General features: G+C 38.6%; 2 protein-coding genes across 4 annotated transcripts in view; one reads left to right on the top strand and one right to left on the bottom strand.

Annotated features, from left to right (window-relative positions):
- Positions 1-270: 270 nt before the first annotated feature.
- Positions 271-13,360, bottom strand: gmps (guanine monophosphate synthase). Its single transcript, XM_014012812.1, has 16 exons — positions 13,249-13,360; positions 10,901-11,073; positions 10,680-10,794; positions 10,361-10,458; positions 9,838-9,941; positions 9,442-9,635; positions 7,888-8,053; positions 7,601-7,752; positions 7,299-7,472; positions 6,566-6,671; positions 5,962-6,077; positions 5,604-5,729; positions 4,746-4,861; positions 4,504-4,634; positions 3,511-3,683; positions 271-1,325 (listed from the first exon to the last, which is right to left on the bottom strand). Exons 1-16 carry the CDS (start codon positions 13,273-13,275, stop codon positions 1,224-1,226), a joined length of 2,073 nt encoding a protein of 690 aa, XP_013868266.1. The 5' UTR covers positions 13,276-13,360; the 3' UTR covers positions 271-1,223.
- A 3,004-nt stretch (positions 13,361-16,364) lies between these two features.
- The window catches only part of slc33a1 (solute carrier family 33 member 1), a 9,412-nt gene continuing 5,258 nt past the window's right edge, over positions 16,365-20,518 (top strand). The window contains exons 1-7 of one of the 3 annotated variants that reach the window (XM_014012808.1): positions 16,365-16,419; positions 16,977-17,437; positions 17,533-17,686; positions 17,773-17,968; positions 18,243-18,439; positions 18,534-18,718; positions 18,801-18,918. In XM_014012808.1, the coding sequence (XP_013868262.1) occupies positions 17,019-17,437; positions 17,533-17,686; positions 17,773-17,968; positions 18,243-18,439; positions 18,534-18,718; positions 18,801-18,918 (1,269 nt within the window). In that variant the 5' untranslated portion in view covers positions 16,365-16,419; positions 16,977-17,018. Of the gene's footprint in view, positions 16,564-16,793; positions 16,893-16,976; positions 17,438-17,532; positions 17,687-17,772; positions 17,969-18,242; positions 18,440-18,533; positions 18,719-18,800; positions 18,919-20,518 lie in introns of those variants that run through there. The other 2 variants (XM_014012809.1, XM_014012810.1) reach the window with 2 other exon arrangements.

Genomic DNA, 20,518 nt, shown 5'->3' with positions numbered 1-20,518 from the left:
AGAGAACACAACACGTTCATATTAAAAAGCAGCAATGCCTTTCAGAGACACAGTGAGATACACAGGAGGTGGCAACCTTCCCTGAACTGACCTCAGATACTACAGAGYGATACTGATCTGGTGAAACTCCCACTGGATGTTGGGTTTGTGTCGATGTAGCACAAAGGCTATATGAGTGACAGACTTAACCCCCCCCCCCCCCCCAACAACATAAGGGCAGCCAAAATCATGAAGTGAAAACAGCCAGTGACACAACGTGGTTRGAAACTCTACACTAATTTCAATATTAGAACTTTTGCCTTTATATTTTTCTTCATAAAAAAGCTCACRTATTGCAGCATGAGGAGAAAATTGTTATAAGCTCCTCCCTGGACACGTCATTGTCCTGGTCTGGTCACACCCATAGACAAACAAAAAGAAAAAAAAAACCACACAGAACAGGCACGTACAAAGTTACTAACTGTACCAGCCTTTGTTGCGGCTGCACAGGAGTCAACTCTGAGGCCATCGCCAGATCATCATGTTACAAATCACTACAGCATTTTCTACTTTTGGCAAGGAAAATAAAAACTGATTGGTCACACAGGCTGTCAGTCCAGACAACCTCATTCATAGAAAGCAGAGAGAGAATTAACAAATAGAGGATATTCTCAGGCTGAAACAGGAAAACAAATAAAAACTCTTGACAAGAAAGCAAATGCTAAAGATTTTCAAACTTCCCTCTACGGTACTACTGCATTTTTTTAAATGACACTATTATTTGCTTGTCTTCATTTCTTTTTTTAACTCTTCCTATATCTCATCTTGAGGCACAACATCACTTAAATCTCACAGATTCTCACTGCTTGCCTTTTAAGGGGTGAAACTCAAAGAAAAGGAAGCAGCAATTTACATGACAGCAAGGAAATACATTGTTGTACATGAATCAAAAGTGACAATATCATATCAATAATCAACATGAATCAATCCCTATTGCCAGAAATATTAAGACCAGGTAGGAGTGGTGGTGATGGGGAGGAGTGGGTGGAGCAGCGGCACTTCTGCGAGCACGCCCGTCACAGTACAGTCTGCCTTCCATGGGAATGTCGAAGATAAGAAAGGGGAGGGGAGGTGGGAGACTGGGGGTGTCAGGGAGGAAGGACAGAAAAAGGAGAGCCCTCTCGTAACTGCTGAGAGTGTTTGGGTACTGTGTTTGAGAGTGTGTCCTATTGATATGTTGGGTTTTATTCCCACTCTGTGGTGCCGGGTGGTTTGGAGGTCAGGTCATACATCACTCTGGAGATGCCGGGGATTTTCTTGATCTCGTTTACCATCTTTAGCACCACCTAGTGAAACAGACAACAAACATACTGTATGTTAATAGAGATAAAAAAAACAAAAGCAACTAGAAGCACACGGAGAGCGCAAACCTCCGCCAAGGCCGTATGTTTGTGTGTGAGTGTGTGTGTTTGTTTTGTGTGTGATTTATTATATTTTTATTAGTCATATGTGTGTTTGTGTACAAGTGCTTTAAAATGACTAAAAACATAATAAATTACATGCAACAGGAGTGGAACAGCATCAGAAAAAAGAAAACATTTAGCCATAAAAAATAAAATAAACAGAATTGTGGGGAACAGAACAGGTGAGGGGAAAAAACTCCAAAAACATAAACACAAAATACAAAATTGTTAGGATGCGCAGGCCGATGTATTATGAAAATGATCTGTTGTTACGTTAAAGTAACTTCAAACAGTAAGTTTTTCGATTTAAAAACAATTCGGTCTAAAGTTTTATTTCCATGTGCCTTCGCGTGATTGGTCTTCCACATCGCTTCAGGCAATCCCATTGGATGCCTACAGTCGGGGGGTTGACCCGACTACGAATGATCCGATGTGATTGGAAGTCGACGGTCAGCTTCCTTGAAGCTGATTRGCTGTTCCTGAGTCTGGATCGTGATCATCAACAAAATTTAATGGTGTGTTCCTTTGGCCAATACCCACTTGTGGTGAAAATTTCATGAAAATCCATCCATAAGTTTTTGAGTAATTTTGTCCACAGACAGACATACRCGACCGAAAACATTACCTCCCCACTTGGCGGAGGTAATAAAAATGTGCACCTACTTAAATAGCAATGAACTGGAATGGCCGACCACGAAGCAGTCAATGCTAATAAAGAGTCTGTATCGCCATCCTGTTAAAYGTCAACACGAACTTACAGGGAGGCACACTAACAAAAGTATGAATTCATGTACTTAATGGATAAAAATATATAATCAGCTTGATAAAATTAAATATGAATAAAAATCGGATCAATAAACTTGCCATAATGAGTTCATTTTCATATATGATTTATATCTGTGTATTTTTTATAGCTTGTTAGGACTGCTAACAGTGCTGAATTCTACAGCATCCCATTGGACAATAATTTTCAGTTTTTTTTTTTACTTTCAGTGTAAATAAAAAATACACTGTTATACCTTTGGTAAATGCGTTCTCTATATTTACTATAAAACAGGGTGCAGAGCATCAGCATATACCAACTAACTGAAAATACATTATCCATATTACTAACAGTTTTAAATATTAWACATTTTTCTTTTTGTGTCACACCTTTTTGTGTGAATTATGAATAAAGACTGTATAACTTAATYTTAAGCTATTAATTACCTACAGACACTGGTAGCAGAGTTTTAAACTAAGTACTGAAGTAAAATATTGACAAACCTAAAGTGACGTTATGTACTGGTCTAGCTGGAATGACTACAGGACTTAGTAAATGTATAACTGTAGCTTGTCAAGTTAGTGTTTTGTTGCCTCTGAGTTTAGTGGTGGAATCATTACAGAATACTTTTGTAACCATGTTTTTACAAACCTTATAAGTAAAATTCAAGTAAAAAAATAATTTCTATATGTTTTTGTACTGTTGACAGCATACAGCACTCAGTCTCATAAATAGGTGGCTTCAAAACATAAACAAAACACAGTGACCGGTGTGGCACCTAGCAAGATGGCAGCCACAAATCTTGCCCAAACACAGTCAGTTGCCATTTCAGTGTATTTCTATATCATTAGCCGTGTTTCCATCCAATTTTAATGTAAATTTTAAGTGAATTTTTAAAACGTTGAAGAAAAAAAAAGAGAAAATGCGAATCGTGTTTCCATCAACAGGCTTGGAGTGAATCAACCAYGCTACGCAAACTAACGACTACATCAGACAGCTGACGTTACACATGGTTGTGTAAACAGAAAATAAAGTCAAACTTGCAGGAATACACATCTCGAGACAAYGAAGAAAAGTAATCAGGAATGTGTTGCTACCATCTCTGGAGATGTAGAAAAAAAATGGAAGATTTTGCAAATTTTGSCGTTTCCATCCACCTTTTCTAATGCGATACTTCAAAATACGCATAAAAATCATTGATGGAATCCCAGCTGATATTTGCAGCCCCCTTAAACTGAGGTCAGAATCATCCAGTGAATCTGGTAAAATACTAAGAGCAGATACAGGTGTTGAGTTGTGATGTACCTCCTCTGGGATATGGTTGCCAGGCATGGCAGGGATGCCCGTCATGAAGTCGCTGGTGATGAAGGTGCGGACCACAACAGAGCGCCGACATGATGGCTGCTTTTGGAGCGGGTCGCGGTCAAAGTGAAGAGGGATGAGGATGACCGGCATTTGGCTGATCTTGCCTGAATACCCTGAAGAGAAGTGAAAGTTGGAAAGATAACCGATGTTGATCAGATTAAAACTGTGGCCTTTTCTAAAACAGACCATCATCTCACGACATTAAACTCAAGTCGTTTTGTTTTTAAAATAGGAAACTTTTAATAGTTCAGACAATTATTTTATACTTTTTTGTCCTAATCTTTAAATTTTAATAGTTCAAATCTTTTAAAGTGAGAGATCTTTCAAAATGTTACAAGCAATATCTTACCTGTTGTAGATAGCTTTTAAAACAACTTTAATTTAAATAAAGTGAATTTATTCTGACTGAATTGATGAGTTAATGACTAATTTGAGCACTTATGTTAATCAAAATGTTATCTACAACAGGTAACACAATCACTGCTCATCAAGGTTCCAAAGAGAAATCTAAATTATCTAAAGAATAATGAAAAGGAAAACAACTGAGCAGTTCTTCAAACACATCTGTAATTGATATAATTCAATCTTATTTTATTGAAAACGATGCTCTTGAAACTATACAACTTGTTTTAACTGCACAGCAGCTCTCTCTTACAGCAGAACAAAAAAAAGAGTACAATAACTGATTTTCAGATCTTTGTCGAGGTGGATGATATCAGTGGATAAGATCAGCTTCTCATGCAAGTATCAACAGATCGCTGATCTCCCAAAATTATGGAAATTGGGCCTGATAAATCATCTGGTTGAATTATCAGTGCACCACTAGTATATCGTCTTACAACCAGGGTCTGACAAATATCACTATGTTTCGTATGACTCTCTAAAACACACACGGTTTGAAACGTCTGGAACCTCCTCAGCACAGATACTTACCAGACTCCCTAAGAATAGAATGAGCTACAAAGTCTGCCTGTCTGAGCGTGCTCAGAACACCTGTGGTCAGGAAAGTTGGTGTAATGTCTGTTGGTGGTTCCTTCACGTGGGAGCCAAATATATACACAACTCTGGAAGGAAAAGAGAGAAACAGGGATGAATGAGGAAGAAAGGGGATTCTATTTATTGGAATTTATTGGAAAGACTGAAGTGAATTTGTAGTTCCAGTTTTCTACAGTTACCTGTTGATGGTATGGCACATGCGAGGAATAAGTCTGGCCAGGAACAGGAGTGACTCCCAGTGTGGAGATTCTTTACTCGTGACACCACACACGTAACTGTAAGACCGGCAATCACCCTAAAACACACAAATCCTGTTTAGTCTTCACAGAACTTAAGGTTTAAATGGGAACAAAAGTACCCAGAACACAAACAGGACTCATCTTTTGGACATCTGGTTTCAATAATGTCTATTAAACGTGTTTCCAGTTTCAGAGCAGGCAATGAAATCTATTTTTGTGTACCCAAAGAGTTCTGCCAAGTCCATGGTTTGAGGTTTGGGTCAAATTTAGATGTCTGGTGTCAGACAGAAAGTATAAGGACACACCTACAACACACACACTGCCACTGGCTGACTGCACGGTTTGTGTGGGGAAAGAATTTAGGGCTGCTCTTTTCTCAAGAGAACACTGTGTGTCGGTCAGTTTAACTGGTGGGAAGTGGGTTCCTTTTGATTTGTTGATCCACTCTGCTGAGTTGAAGGGGGACAGGGGTAGAAAGAACCGAGACTTGGAGAAGCTTTGTGTGGGTCTGTCTTATGTTTAAAAACTAAATTACAGTCATTACCCAGGAGACAAATACAGTCAAAACATCACTGCTTCTGAAAATGAAGGCATTCTCCACACACAAGCAGCAGCTGAYGTTCCAAATGTTTCCACTAACTTTTAAAACTTCTAAGATTTTACATCCGTTTCAAGACTATTTGACCTCACATCTGTCCACAACATATGTGGAAACTGCTGCTGTTTCTAAGAAAGGCTTAATGAACAGTTTAAACAGAAAACAAACAATAAATAAGTGTGTTTCTTCAGCAGGTTTACCTGGACACCAACGGTTTTGATGGGCAGCAAGAAGGCATTGAGTGAATGAAGGCTGGTGATCTGCATGAGCTTCTCCTCCTCCTCATCTGATATGCATGACTTGACTCTCTGGAGCAAGGCGTGAGGCTGGAAATTACAAAAAATATATAGTTCATTATTGATTAACTGTATTATATAAAGGTGCATGGTTTGGTTGAAACAGTGGTACAGAACAGTGTGCAAGTGCACTGAAGAAATGTCAATAAATGATGCTACTAGTTGTATTTATTTACACGTTTCAAACCAGATGGCAGATTATCTTTCCAACACATGAAAAATAAAGGCCACAAAAAATATTTTATTTTTCCATTTCACTGACCTTTTTGACACTTGCAGAAAAGTCTGTGACAATTTTGAGGATGTTGTTTGTTTCAGCAAAATCCTTACAAATGTAAGGCTCCTCTGCACAAATCACTCTGATGGACAGACCAGGGCCTGCAGGGAAGCAAAACAAGAATCCATCAGTTTTTGGCAAAACAAGGTCAGCTCTGAGCCTGAGATAATAGTAGTAAATAGGAACAAATCAACAAATCTGTGGCCAAAAATATACAATTAAAAGAATTATATTGATCTAAGACACTACAGCAAAAACTGTCTTTAATAAACAAGTTAAAAGTCCTACCCCTTTTCAGACATGTTAATGGGATTTATGTGCTTCATGTGAGTGTATGTATTTGGGCAAGTGTACACAGATAGGTGTGTGCACATTGGGTATATATTTATTTTATGGGTTTATTTATTTGTGTATAATTAGTCTAAGTGGTTTCATTTTTTGTAGATATGTGAAAGGGTGTATTAAGATAAATAGATTCAGACTATGTAATGAATTTGACATGTCTGGATTAAAATCATTAATCATCATCAGTTAATCATTAAAAGGTGAGCATGTGTGTGTGTGAGTGTGTGTGAGTGTGTATACTTTCCAGGGAATGGATGCCGGGAGACAATCTCTTCTGGTAGGCCCAGCTCTCTGCCCAGCGCTCTCACCTCATCTTTATGGAAATCTTTCAGAGGTTCGATGACTTTTCCCTAAAGAGCAACAAAGCAATAGAATCAGCATTACTGCAGTAGAAAGCATAACTTAAATGTTTCATAGTTGTACAAAAAACATATATATTAACACAAATGCAAAATATACAGAAAGCAGAACGTCTCTACTTTTAAAGAATCTATAAACCAAAAAGCTATTTAGATGATTTATCATCTGCTGGATAGTTGATCTAATTAATCCCTTCTGAACTTTATTTAGATGCAAAGGAGCACAACCAGTCTAGACAGGGTTTCTACAGTTTAAAGCAAGTTACATTTAAGATGTTTTATAACTCTTAATGCCATTTAAAATTAAATTTAAGATCAACTTCACAACGCAAATGTAAAAAAATTAAACAGTAAGTGATCATTTTAACTGAATGTTTATTTTACCACATAACTAGCTGCGAGAGGCATTGTGCAAATTATAAAAATAAAATAAATGTTACCAGTTATTTTAATATTTGAGACAAATTAGAATTATCCTACTTACAACGTGTTAACATTTTTAATACCTCTGAAAGAAAACATTTTTATGCTAATTAAGGCCTTATTTTTGGATTGATAATTTGGATTGATCTGCAGGAACGCTGCCAGGTATCATGTTAGTGTTCGTGTGAGCGTTACCTCGTCTCTGAGTTTGCGGATGAGCTCAGTGTCGTTGTGGTGTGTTTTGATGACCTCTGCCTTCCCGCTGGCAATATGTGAGGCGCTCTCAATCAGGTCGGGCCGTAAGGTTCCCTGTGCCAGGAAAACCTCGTCCGGGTTCAGATTCATCTCCCCGAGTACTTCATTTGCCACCTGTGAAAAGATCCCGCCACAAAGAATGACTGAAGAGCGAACTGGTAGATTTAAATAAAAGAAGAAGTGGCTGATGTTTTGTTTTATACAAAAGGCTTTACGTTTGATGATCAGATAAACAAACTCACTTTGACAAAAGTGTCTCCAATTATCTTCCTCTTCTCCTCGGGGTTGGTGGTCATATTCAAGGTCTTGCTGATGCGTTTCCGTGGCGTCCTGTCCTCCTCAGAGATGGGAAGGGTTGTTGTCCCGTTATAAAAGGTGTGCGCTGCATTTACAACTGAAGGAAAAACATGGACAAAATAACAACAAACATATWAATAATAATGAAATTTACAATGTGCTCTCACACGTTTATAAACAGACCACTCTTAAGAATAGGTGTTGCAGAACTAGCCAACATTTCGCTCCCTACCTTTGACTTTGATGCCCAGCTTGGTGAGGGCCTCCTCCACACTCTGACTTTCCCTCTTCCTCATGAAGCCRTTGTCGATGTGAACGGCTATCACTTGGTCTTGGTTAAGAGCTTTGTTGAGGAGGGCTGTGCAAACTGTGGAGTCGACTCCACCACTCAGCAGCACCTGGAAACATCAACAGAAACTGCATCCYTCAAGATCAAAACTATAAAAACAAGAGTCTAGGCTGAATAGTGTCCATTGTTTTAGAAGTCAACTGTTTATACTTCCACAATGATGCACCTAGAGCTGCAACGATTAGTCAACGTAATCGACGACGTCCATTATAAAAATAAGTCGACGCGGAATTTTAATGTTGACACATCGTATTATTTACCCACGTAAATGTTCATTTGTAACTGCAATGCAATTCATGAACTGCTGGGGACAGAATCCCTTCTATTGTCTGCAGTTGTTTTGTTTGCAAAAGAAGAAGAGCGTGGCGTGCCGCTCTGCAAACCACAGGAGAAGTCGCAGGTAAATCAAAGAGTGATAATGGTGGAACAGAAAGACGATTGCGTCAAAGAGGGGAAAAAAACAAGACTTAAACTTTCCAAAGTTGGCTACATTTTATAAAAAAAATAATTAAAAAAAAACAAMCAAAGAAAGTAAAATGCAGACTCAAGTCATTCCATGGCAGGACTGCCTGATCCGTACTGGAAGCACGACCCGTACTGTCCCAGAAACATTGTTTTTAGCATGTAGCATCTCGATAAACTGATGACAGAATTCATTGGATTYCACTCTATCACCTGCAATGTTTCATAGAAAAAGCAACGTTTGCAACAGCTGTGGATTTTTTTATTCCAGGAAAAAACAAAAAAACAAAGATGAGTTATAACATGATTGTCTAGAAAATAGTTAGCAAGTTATTATAAATATTTACGCATCGTAAATCTATATTCTATTAATCAAAATGTATTCAACATTAAAACTGTTTTCAGAATATAATGTAATGCACCTTTATAACAAGTATAGAAATAAATATTTTCAGGTTTGTTTGCTAAATCGAGCACATTCCAGAAGTCTATCATTTACCGTATGGTCAAATGAGCTGACAGTACGCATCGTGCTACCGGGACGGATCGCCACAAGTGGCAGTAAAAATATGAACACATCATGAGACGCCAACACGCTACAGCCGTCCTCTGAATGTTAACTTATTCCTGACGTTAATGCCTCACAGATCTTATTTTCAGTGACTGATCACTTTGTGCTGAAGCCAACTGCCTACAAGTTTTATTAGTTTAACATCAGAAAACAGTGTTTGTTGGCAGCAGAGCTATCAGTTATGCTAAGGTTAGCTAATGGGTCAAGTGCTTCATATTAAATCACTGAGTTATACTAATATTCCTTCCTGTCTCGTCTTTACCCGTTTTTTTGATGGCGTTGAAGACTTATAACTTTTGGACTGTCACATCCAGCAAGATCATGAAATGTTTGTTAACTGACAGATAAATAAACACGTAGACACATAAAAGTGATTTAATGCCTACGATGAGAGGCTCACTCACCAGAACTTTAGAACTGCCCACTTTTTCTCTGATCTCATTGATGCAGGTCTGTTGGCGGTTCTGAACGGTGAAGTTACTTGAGCATCCTGCGATTTCAAACAGGAAGTTTCTCAGCATCTCCATGCCTCGCTCTGTTAGGTCAACCTCGGGGTGAAACTGGGTGCCATACAGTTTCTTCTGTTCGTTAGCAATCCCTGGAGGGCGGAAGAAGAAAAGCAAATTAATCCTCTATGAATGTCCCTCTTATGCATCTTAAGTAAACAAAACTATAGAGAACTGTAGCATCATGTGGTCTTCAAACAGCACAGAAGTTTAAACTTTAATGCAAGTTAAATGACAACAACATACGTTTAGATAGGTGAACTAGWCTTAAAGTTTACGGTTTGTGCTCCTCACCAGCTATAATGTTTCCTGACTGAGCCACAACTTTAAAGCCATCAGCCACTTTATCAACACTGTCTCCGTGGGTCAGCAGCACCAGTTCCTCCTTCTGAAGGCCTCTGATAAACACACGACAAGAAAGATATGCAGCTTGTTAGCACTGTGTGACGGGTCATGTTTACACTCAAGTGTTTCAAACAAAAAGAGCAGGATATTTTTTTGAAAAACCAGGAAAACACATGTGGCTGCTGGAATAAATATTAGGAAAATATGACTTAGTTAAGCTAGAGTAAAGGAACTGAACTGGAGAGCACAAACAGAAGTTTTGTTATTAAACTTACTTATATGGATGAACAATTAAGTTACCTTCAGCAGCAGATCTTACTATAATAATTAGTGAGACATGTAAAAGTGTAACTGAAATACAGGTGAATTATTTAATCAGAATCTGCAYGTTTCATCCACATCTAACAAGTAYAAAGTGAGAAAAAGAATAAAAACAAAGATAAAAACATGTTAAATGATGCAGATCCAKTACCTGAAAAGGGAGCATGTGTTGTCCAGGGCAATACTGAACACTCCATCCTCCCTTACACTCTTTTTGTGTACTGTGCCACCAAAAACTTTATTCATCATCTAGAAACACAAACACAGAGTTAATACTTGACTTGTAACAAACCTTTAGTGTAAAAAACAGTTATAGTACACTTATTGCAAGTTTTAAAAAATATGTTARGGCTGCAAAAGTTTATTTTGAGTAAATTGTTTTTGTTCCTTTACTTAAAATACAGATGATCGACGACATCAGAATGAATAATACATCTTTGGACCACCACTGCAAAAATATGCCTGAATACCTGCATCCCATAGCAAATTCCAAGAACTGGCTTTCCTATGGTGAATATCATCGGGTCAAACTCAGGAGCATCTTCAGCRTACACAGAAGCTGGACCTCCTGAAATAATGATTGCTCTAAGAAGTGGAATACAAAGAAACAATCAAATGCACTGTAAAAACAATCATTTGTTTTATAGTTCCRTCTGCACACTGCATAAAACGCACATTTCTCTTGTCTCACCTGTAACCCTGYTCTCTGAGATTGAAGGCCGAGGTCTCCAAGGGAAGAATCTCGGAGCGTGTACAAAGCTCGCGCACTCGCCTGTCAATCACCTTCCCGTACTGTGCTCCTGCATCCAGGATCGCCACTGCCCCCTCGCATGACCCATTCTGCTCTGAGCTGTTGATCTCCAGCTATACACATACACACATCATCACACTTTTAGTTTTCAATTTTTTTATTTAAAAAAAACATAAAAGAAGTCTTTATGATACAAATTCCGGCTTAAAATGAACAAACATCAACCGTTTGCTGGTCGTTCTGAGTGAAGAAGGTTTGCTTTATCTCTGTCCACAGAAAATGTGACTTAATAAGGCGTAACAAGATTATAGACATGTGAGGTAAAACACAGACAGGCATGCTTGTGGAATATGCTGAAACTATTCACCAAAATCACATGAGACCCCAAATCAGTCATCAGTTATTAGCATGAACTAATCACTAAAATGAACCTTCTGGCTAAAGGTAGAGGGGAGGCAGTGGGGTTCACAATTTAATCCAGATTTACAGATTTAAATAGAGAAGCAACAAAAGAGAAATTAATTGGATGTCGAGTGATTATGTAAAAATACACATGCCGATGAAAAATCTGATTCTGTTTCACAATTTCACGGACAAAGTTTGAAATCAGCCCTTATGAGGGACCACAAAGATGTAGTTTATACTTTCTCGTGACCAAAATGTGACACGAGATGGTCATAAAGAGACGCACAGCAAGCGAGAACAGGCTAAAAATTAAATGCAAGGCAGATGACCATTTCCAGACCACAGTAGTATAGACACATAGTTACAAAACGATGCTACACAAGAAAAACTGTTGGCAGGAAACGTGTAAATATACAAAATACCGAATACTGAAGAAGTCTCTTGGACGATAGACGAAACGTTTCACTAAAGAAGAACCCATCCAGAGGAACTATTTATTTTTTCTTTTTGATTTTTTTCTACCTGGATTACTGAGATGCATCAGGACATATAAAAATACCAAACAAACAAACAAAACTGCAGAAGACTAAATCTATTTAATTTGTAATGATCAAGAGGCATATTATGCGCAAATCTGATGCAGTCAACAGGTGACACTTTTCTTATTGATAAAAACTAGCGTAACAAACACGCCTCAGGGACAACAAAATGGGCATAAGTACAGCAAAAGGCACGACTCTATGTGGTTAGTAAAAACATTAATCAAAGTATATTCTTTAAAATAATTATTTAATTTCAAGTTTGCAAAGAAAAAGCTGGAAAAATTGTGCACCATACTAATACAGTGTCAAAAAATATCTTGTTTTTGAGCCATCGTTATCAGATAGTTCATCAGTTTAACACACGGATGTTGTGCTGAAAAACGCACCCTTGCCGTCAAAAGCCCCTTTGTCTTTCTACACTTTAGAATATAATTAGTTGGTTTAGAAAAGTATCAGACTTTAGGTTAAGTTTTTGTAAGGAAGCAGTCCATCCTGAAAAAATGTGGGTTATAATTAAGAAAATGTTGTTAGTGTAATCTTCTCAATGTTAACTCCTGGTCGGAAAGTGATACACTATCTGGCGGACTAGCTTGTCATAAAAGCACACTTAAATAACTGTGTCCTAAGAGTACTAAAACCCAGAGGCCAGTCTGTCACTGTTGACTTTTATACTGTAAACAAATGCCTTAAGAAGCTTTTTCCAAAACAGGGGCGCTTTACACGCTAGGGGTGCCTTTTTCGGCACAACACCTGCAAGTTGGACCCAACTAGCTTCATGGCGACGTTATCAAATTGAATATTTTTTTAGCTTAAAGTGCATGACAGCTGCCTTACAAAGTACACCGGTATGCCGCAAGCTGACTTTTTAGTTTCAAAATAATTTTAACAAATAAGATTTTCTGTTAATTGTGCTGTCATGTGAACTGTGTCCAGCTAAAGCTTGCTAAACTGCTCAGAACCGCTGTAGTAGCGAACACTAGCATAATAGCGGCTAACTGTCTAGCTATAGCTGAGCTACCATGCGGCGATAAGAAGCTCGAGTGTTGGGGGGGAACCCACAAATGAACGCAAACAAGTAGTGGGGGAAAACATGTATGTGAGACATTTTCTTCATCATGCTATATATCTCAGCTTTATCACGTGTAGCTGATTAGCAGCTGTAAGCAACATGTTAATGTACCATTACACTGCAACAGGCAGACATTCTTACTCCCCGGTACTGGTGGTGATAGGCATCCTAACTTTCCCCCCGAGATACAAAGAGGCCGTATTTAAACCCCAGGTAGCACAGTTACACGAAGGCTTCAGACACCGAGTCATATAACCCCCATCTTCACTGACCTTGCTGTCTCCGTTGCACAGAGCCATGGAGGACTGTCCGTGTTGAGTAGAGAAGCTGTCCCCTCCGCCTCGCTGTCCCGGGTCTCAGAGACGGTTAGCTCCCGCCTCAGAACGCCGACTACTGTTGGGAAAGCAGTAGTTGTAGGTCAGAAGATGCCGCCGTCTCTCCTCCTCCCTACGAGGAGGGAGTTTTAACAAACAGTGGAAGAAAACAAAACAAAGACATGTAGCCTGCACCAGTGGTTCCCAAACTATTTGTCTTCTGGCCCACAAAATATCCATGGCAAAAACTTGTGACCCCAAAAATTACTGGTCTGAATACATGAACTTTGTTGATAACCCTAAACACACAGGCTTTTTTTTTTTTTTTTTACAATATAAACAGATTATACACATATATAAATACTTATTTTGTGTTTTTGTAATAATTATAGGGAAAATATTACATCAGCAATTATTTTATTATTCTTTAAATTGATTTCTGGAGATTATCCAAGGTGCTTCATGACCCATAATTGGGTCCCAAGCCCAACTTAGGGAACCAAAGTGCAGTGGTTCCCAAACTTTTCAGCTTTTGACCCACAAAATAACAGTAGCAGAGACCTGTGCCCTCAGCTATTTTTGGATGATAAACATTTGTATCAGGTCAACAAAACATGGGCATAGTAAAAATATTTTATACAACATTTATTCATTCTAAATAGACTAACATCACTCCTTTGTACAAACTAAGGCAAAAATACAAKTGATTCAGAAAATCTTTTCAGGACCCCACCTTGATGTTTCGGGACCCCACTTTGGGTCCCGACCCCAACTTTGGGAAACACTGGCCTACACTCTTCACACTAAAAAACACAATCCAATAAGAGAGGAGCGTCTTTCTTGCTAAATAATAATAATAATAATAATAATAATAATAATAATAATAATAATAATAATAATAATAATAATAATAATAATAAAACTCAACGGGAAAAAACAAAAACCTTTTTATGTAGTTACTTTGATTAAAAAAACAAAAACAGAAAGATGTTTCAAAATACAAACTTTGAATGCATACATAATTTGGGGAAATTGTGAAACTAAAGCTGAACAATGGGTTCAGATTATTTCCTGATTTTAAATAATTTAAGAACGCAAGTAGAAAGAAAGTTCTCTCTGTAAAGTAATGGCAAAATAAAAAAGTAGATGGAACATTATATCTTTAGCAGTGCTGTATCTACCTCGAAGTGTTAAAAGTACACGTGTCTTAGCATAAAATTACTTTGATAAAAGTTAAAGTTTTCTTGAGGAATATTTCTTGATTAAAAGTCTTAAAGTTTCTGTTATTTTTGTACTTAAGTATCAAAAGTAAATTTCTGACATTAAATCCGGGCAAGGATTACAATTAAAAGTACTGAGTAAAAGTAAGTGGTTAGATTTTCCAAAATGACATTTATTGGGAGGTGACCTCTGTAGGGGTCACCTCGAGTGAAGACACAAGATTTACTGCCTCGAAGCAGGCCTTGGACAGGCTTGACGAGAGGACAGGAAATCTGTCACAAACTGAACTCTATTTAGGCCATGACAGGTATAGTATAAATGAAACTGATGGTGCCATAGTATAGTTCTAAAGTATAGTRTAGTATGAGTTACAATAATGTATAGACATTTTTTACTTTAAATATTGCCAAATCAATGATTTTTAGACAGTGTTTGTCACAAAGTGGTGGTTAGATTACTTGGTCGGAAACACTAACCATATATTAAATACATAACAGATTAAATGGCTATCTTAAGTCACAAGCACTTATAAAGGATAAAATATCTATCTACATATGTTTTCTAAAAATTGAATTTTGGCTCAGAACAAATATAATTAATAATAATTTTAAAAAAGTGTTCATCGTAAAAATGATGAAAGTGTAAGATGTCATGGTGCTGTAACACAGAGGTTCTCAAACTGGGAACCCACAACCCCCAGGGGTCCACAAGAGGTATCTTGGGGGTCCTCAGAAAATTTCACTAAATCGTTAATTTGGTTTTTATTTTTTTTAAATGCACGGAGAACAATGAACTAATAAAACAAACATAATAAACTTAATGCAAATACTGTATTCCTATGGCATTTAGGGGTTGAAATTACGATAAATTATCTTTTAAAACAGTATGGGGTTTATGATAGGGTCCCTGGATTTTTATTTTATTTTATTTATTTTTTTGCCCTTATAAGGGTCCCCAGACCCAAATGGCTTGAGAACCCCTAACAAACCCATCTTTAAAATGGGATGAGAAAACTATGGGCATTACTTTGACTTATTATCCCTTTGAGACTGATCCTCCTTAATGAGCAGTTTGTCCTGCTTTTATGACACACTGGTACTCACGTGTATGTGTGCGGTCACCTGTTTTCTGTTGGGATAAGCAGCTTCACATGAGCTCTCAGCAACCGCACAGCTGAACATGCTGTTATCCATTACTGCTAAACTAAATGTGGGGTCACATACGTCATAACCCCAAACAAAGGCATCTTTGATCAAGAAGGACGTGTTACTTGAATTTTTATTTAAAATATCTACAGAATTCAAGTTTGAATGAATTGCTTTAAATACATTCACCTTAAATTTTGTGATGATTGCTGGTGCATTTTTATTTTAAATTTTTTTGTTGTTGGATTGGGCTATATTTGAAAAATGCATTATAAAATATTCAGGATTATATCTGGGATAAGAAGACGACATGCATACTAAACAGGAGTTAGTAATATAGTTCACAAGAACAAAATCAATGTCTTTCAAGTAATGAATAGGCTTTAAAAAGTTGCTCTGACAATAATTTGTTTTATTTTGTTTCATAATTTTTTTATTTATGTAGTTTACATTCACATTTATTTGATTTAGTTTAATATGTAAGTTTAGTTTTTAGATATCTGCAATTGCATTTTAGTTTTTGCTTGTTTATTGTTTTTGTTTGTATCAGCTGTTAAAATTTGAACTATTTTTTAACATGTTAGTCTTCCTATAATTGAATATAAATTAATAAATTTTATTTTTAATATTGCAGCGGAACTTTACGCAGCGTCGTTTGGACACGTCAGCTGAACGCGCCGGACACATTTATATGCTGCACACCATGAACTTCCTGGCCGGGCTGTGTTGATGTCCACCGATATTCCTTGTTTTAAGTTAAACGGTAGTTAATTTCTGGTTTTTCTTTCTTTGTTTAAATGCTGCCGACCTTTAACTGAATAATTCTAATAAATAATAATTTAATTGTCTTGGTAATCCATCCGTCTGTGTCCGGTTCTTTGATTTAGCATGCTGTTATCACCACCAGGTAATGCACGAATTAATCACTTTTCTTTTGATTTTTAAGTATGTCTTTTATGTTTTGATTTCGAAACATGTTTTTACTGTAGCTTATTTATCATGTCTTGTTTTTTTCTTACGTGTTACTAATTGTTTATATGTCAGCTGCTAACTTTTGGTTTCATTAAATTTGTTCATTCACTTATTTTCTGATAATGAAATTTGCGACCCGCAGCAAGATGTTTTGTTGTTCACTGGAATCACCAGATTCACAGTTTAATTGATAAAAAACAAACAAAAGAAAAGAAAGAACCCCCACTATTTATTACTCAACTATGACATGTTGAAGAAGGACAGGTTGTAGTAAATCATTACACAAAAATCTCTCCAAAATGCACTTTAATTTAAATCCATTAATCTTTTTTCTTCTTCACTCTACAGATCTGTTGAGGGCTCAGTGAGTTTGATGCCCTCAGCTCCGCCATGGAGCACTCTGATTTGACCACGCGCAGCAACGGGCGGCAGAGGAAGCCGGCAGGTGCCAGCTTCCCACCTGGACACGCGAGGGGCATGGGCAGGGAGGGGGAAAGCTCCTCTGAGCCAGATATGGGAGACGAAGAAGCAGATAATCTGATCAGGAGTTCGGACTCTGAGGACAGGAGGCGACCCAGGACCCGGCCCGGAATTCACGGAGAGTTGGGGAACGTGTTGCTCCTGTTGTTCCTCTACGTGCTGCAGGGGATTCCTCTGGGACTGGCTGGCAGCATCCCTCTGATCTTGCAGAGTAAGAACGTCAGCTACAAAGACCAAGCTTTCTTCAGCTTCGTCTTCTGGCCGTTTAGTTTGAAGCTTCTGTGGGCGCCGCTGGTTGACGCTCTGTACTTCAGCAGGTTTGGCAGAAGGTATGAAACAACCCTGTATTCTAAGTAAGCTGCTGTTTTATTTTTCCCTGTCCATTTTTTAAAACATCTGTATCCTTTTAACACCTATGCTGCAGAAAGTCGTGGCTGGTGCCAACACAGTACCTGCTGGGTCTCTTCATGCTCTATCTTTCTGGAACAGTCGATTCACTCCTGCAGAACAGCAGAGGTCCAGATGTGGGAATCCTCACCGCTGTCTTCTTCATGCTTTCCTTCCTGGCAGCCACACAAGTAACGAATAACTACAAATGGACCGACGCTACATTGAGACAGATAAATGCACTTTTCTCATCTGTTTTGCTCTTTGTGTGTGTAAGGATATAGCTGTGGACGGCTGGGCCCTCACCATGTTATCCAGAGAAAACGTGGGCTACGCGTCTACATGCAACAGTGTAGGTCAGACCGCTGGCTACTTCCTGGGAAACGTACTCTTTCTGGCTCTGGAATCGGCTGACTTTTGTAACAAATACCTCAGAATAGAACCCAAAGACACAGGAATTGTCACCTTGCCAGGTATTTTGTTTGTTGTTGTTGTTGTTGTTATCGTCTTGTAGACTCGTGGTGGACAACCCTGATCCTGCAGGCTCTACAGGTTTCTCTGCTTTGACACATCTGATTTGAATGGATGAGTGATTAACAGGCTTTTGCAGAACTTGAAGACTTGCCGAAGAGCAAGGAAACAAGTAAAACCTGCAGGATAGGGACCAGGATTGGACACCACTGTGTGTTTTTGCACTGACTGGTTACGGTTAAATATTTGTGTCATTTTGTTTCTCTTCTGCTGCAGACTTCTTATTTTTCTGGGGAATGGTCTTCCTGGTTTCCACCACTCTGGTAGCCATCTGTAAAAGAGAAAATGGACACGGCAGAGAGAGGAATGACCCAGAGGAGACACAGGGTGTCATGGAGACCTACAAACTGTTGTTCTCCATCATCAAAATGCCTACAGTCTTCACCTTTTGTGTCCTGCTGCTCACAGCTAAAGTACGTCACTGATGTTTGGCTGAACACTGATCAGTTAATAAGGGACGTCCTCGGTGAAAGCGAAGTTAATTAGTGTCTCGCGTGTGTGTTTTAGATGGGCTTCTCTGCAGCAGATGCAGTTACAGGTCTGAAGCTGGTGGAGGAAGGTGTTCCTAAAGCACAGCTGGCACTGCTGGCAGTACCCATGGTGCCTCTGCAAATCCTTCTGCCTGTGGTCATCAGCAAGTACACAGCAGGGCCGCGACCTCTCGATGTCTTCTACAAAGCCTTCCCATTCAGGTCGGAGCTCAGACACGAACTCATCGACGACGTGTTTATGTTCAGTAAAGTTAAAATGATGAAGTTGTGTTCTGGTTGGCAGGCTGCTCATAGGGCTCGAGTACGCTCTGCTGGTGTGGTGGACCCCCAGCGTGAAACAGGAAGGAGGATTCCCAGTTTATTACTATGCCATCGTGCTGCTCAGCTATGCATTACATCAGGTGGGTTATTTCTCTGCTGTTGATCTGCTAGTTTCTGGACCGGACCATCACAGCTGCACAAGAACCAAACTGCATTTAAAAATAGTTATTAACTCTCTGTCCGGCTTAGTTTTAGCTGTGTGGGTGTTTTCAAGGCATAAAAGTGTTTTTTTAGTCTCATTTAGTGAGGTTTTTTTATTTTAGTTTTTATTGCAGCTACAGAGGTGAGTAGGAATGAAGAAATTTATTGGGGTTGTTTACTGCTGACTTTTAAAAGCACTACACATTTTATAGTCTTTTCTTAGGTGAATAATTAAATATTTTTATGAACTGTTTTGTGGCTAGTTTGTGATTAAATTGATGATTTTGTGTACAGACTGGTCTGGGTGGCTATGATTATAGTTACATGGGGCAGAAGGTACTAATAGATAAGATACAGTCATATGAAAAAGTTTGGGCAGCCTTGTTAATTTTCCTGATTTACTTTTATAAATCATTGATTGTTTGTATTAAAAATATCAGTTAAATATATCATATAGGGGACAAACACAGTGATATTTGAGAAGTGAAATGAAGTTGATATGATTTACATAAAGTGTGCAACAATTGGTTAAACAAAATTAGGCAGGTGCATAAATTTGGGCACCGTGTTCGTTTTATTGATTTCAAAACCTTTAGCACTAATTATTGGAACTTAAATTTGGTTTGGTAAGTTCAGTGACCTCCATACACAGGTGACTCCAATCATGAGAAAGGGTATTTAAGGGGGGCAGTTGTAAGTTTTTTTCCTCATTGCATCTCCTCTGAAGAGTTGCAGCATGGGAGTCTGAAAACAACTTTCAAATGAGCTGAAAACAAAGATTGTTCACTGTCATGGTTTAGGGGAAGGATACAGAAAGCTATCTCAGAGATTTCAGCTTTCAGTCTCCACTGTGAGAAACATTGTGAGAAAGTGGAGGACCACAGGCACAGTTCAAGTCAAGGATCGAAGTGGCAGACCAAGAAAAATCTGGAATAAACAGAAGTGAAGGATGTTGTGAACAGAGTCAACCCACAGACCAGCACCAAAGGCTTACAACATCATCTTGCTGCTGATGGAGTCACTGTGCATCGTTCAACTATTCAGCACACTTTACACAAGGAGATGCTGTATGGGAGAGTGATGCAGAGGAAGCCTTTTCTCAGCCCACATCACAAACAGAGCTGCTTGAGATATGCTAAAGCACATTTGGACAAGCCAGTTTCATTTTGGAATAAGGTGCTGTGGACTGATGAAACTAAAATAGTTATTTGGGCAGAACAAGGGCCGTTATGCATGGAGGAAAAAGAACACAGCACTCCAACACCTGCTACCTACAGTAACATTTGGTGGTGGTTCCATCATTCTGTGGGGCTGTGTGGCCAGTAGAGGGACTGGGAATCTTGTTAAAGTTGAGGGATGCATGGATTCCAATCAATATCAGCAGATTCTGGAGACCAATGTCCAGGAATCAGAGACAAAGCTGAAGCTGCTGAAGCCAGGGCTGCTTCTTCCAACAAGGCAACGACACAAAACACTGCTCAAAATCTACTGAGGCCTTCATGCAGAGGAACAAGTACAACGTTCTGGAATGTCCATCTC

This window comes from Austrofundulus limnaeus, unplaced genomic scaffold (genome assembly GCF_001266775.1).
Source record: "Austrofundulus limnaeus strain Quisiro unplaced genomic scaffold, Austrofundulus_limnaeus-1.0 Scaffold95, whole genome shotgun sequence".
Taxonomy (NCBI): domain Eukaryota; kingdom Metazoa; phylum Chordata; class Actinopteri; order Cyprinodontiformes; family Rivulidae; genus Austrofundulus; species Austrofundulus limnaeus.
Note: the sequence above shows the minus strand (reverse complement) of the source record. Positions and strands in the feature narration are given on the sequence as shown.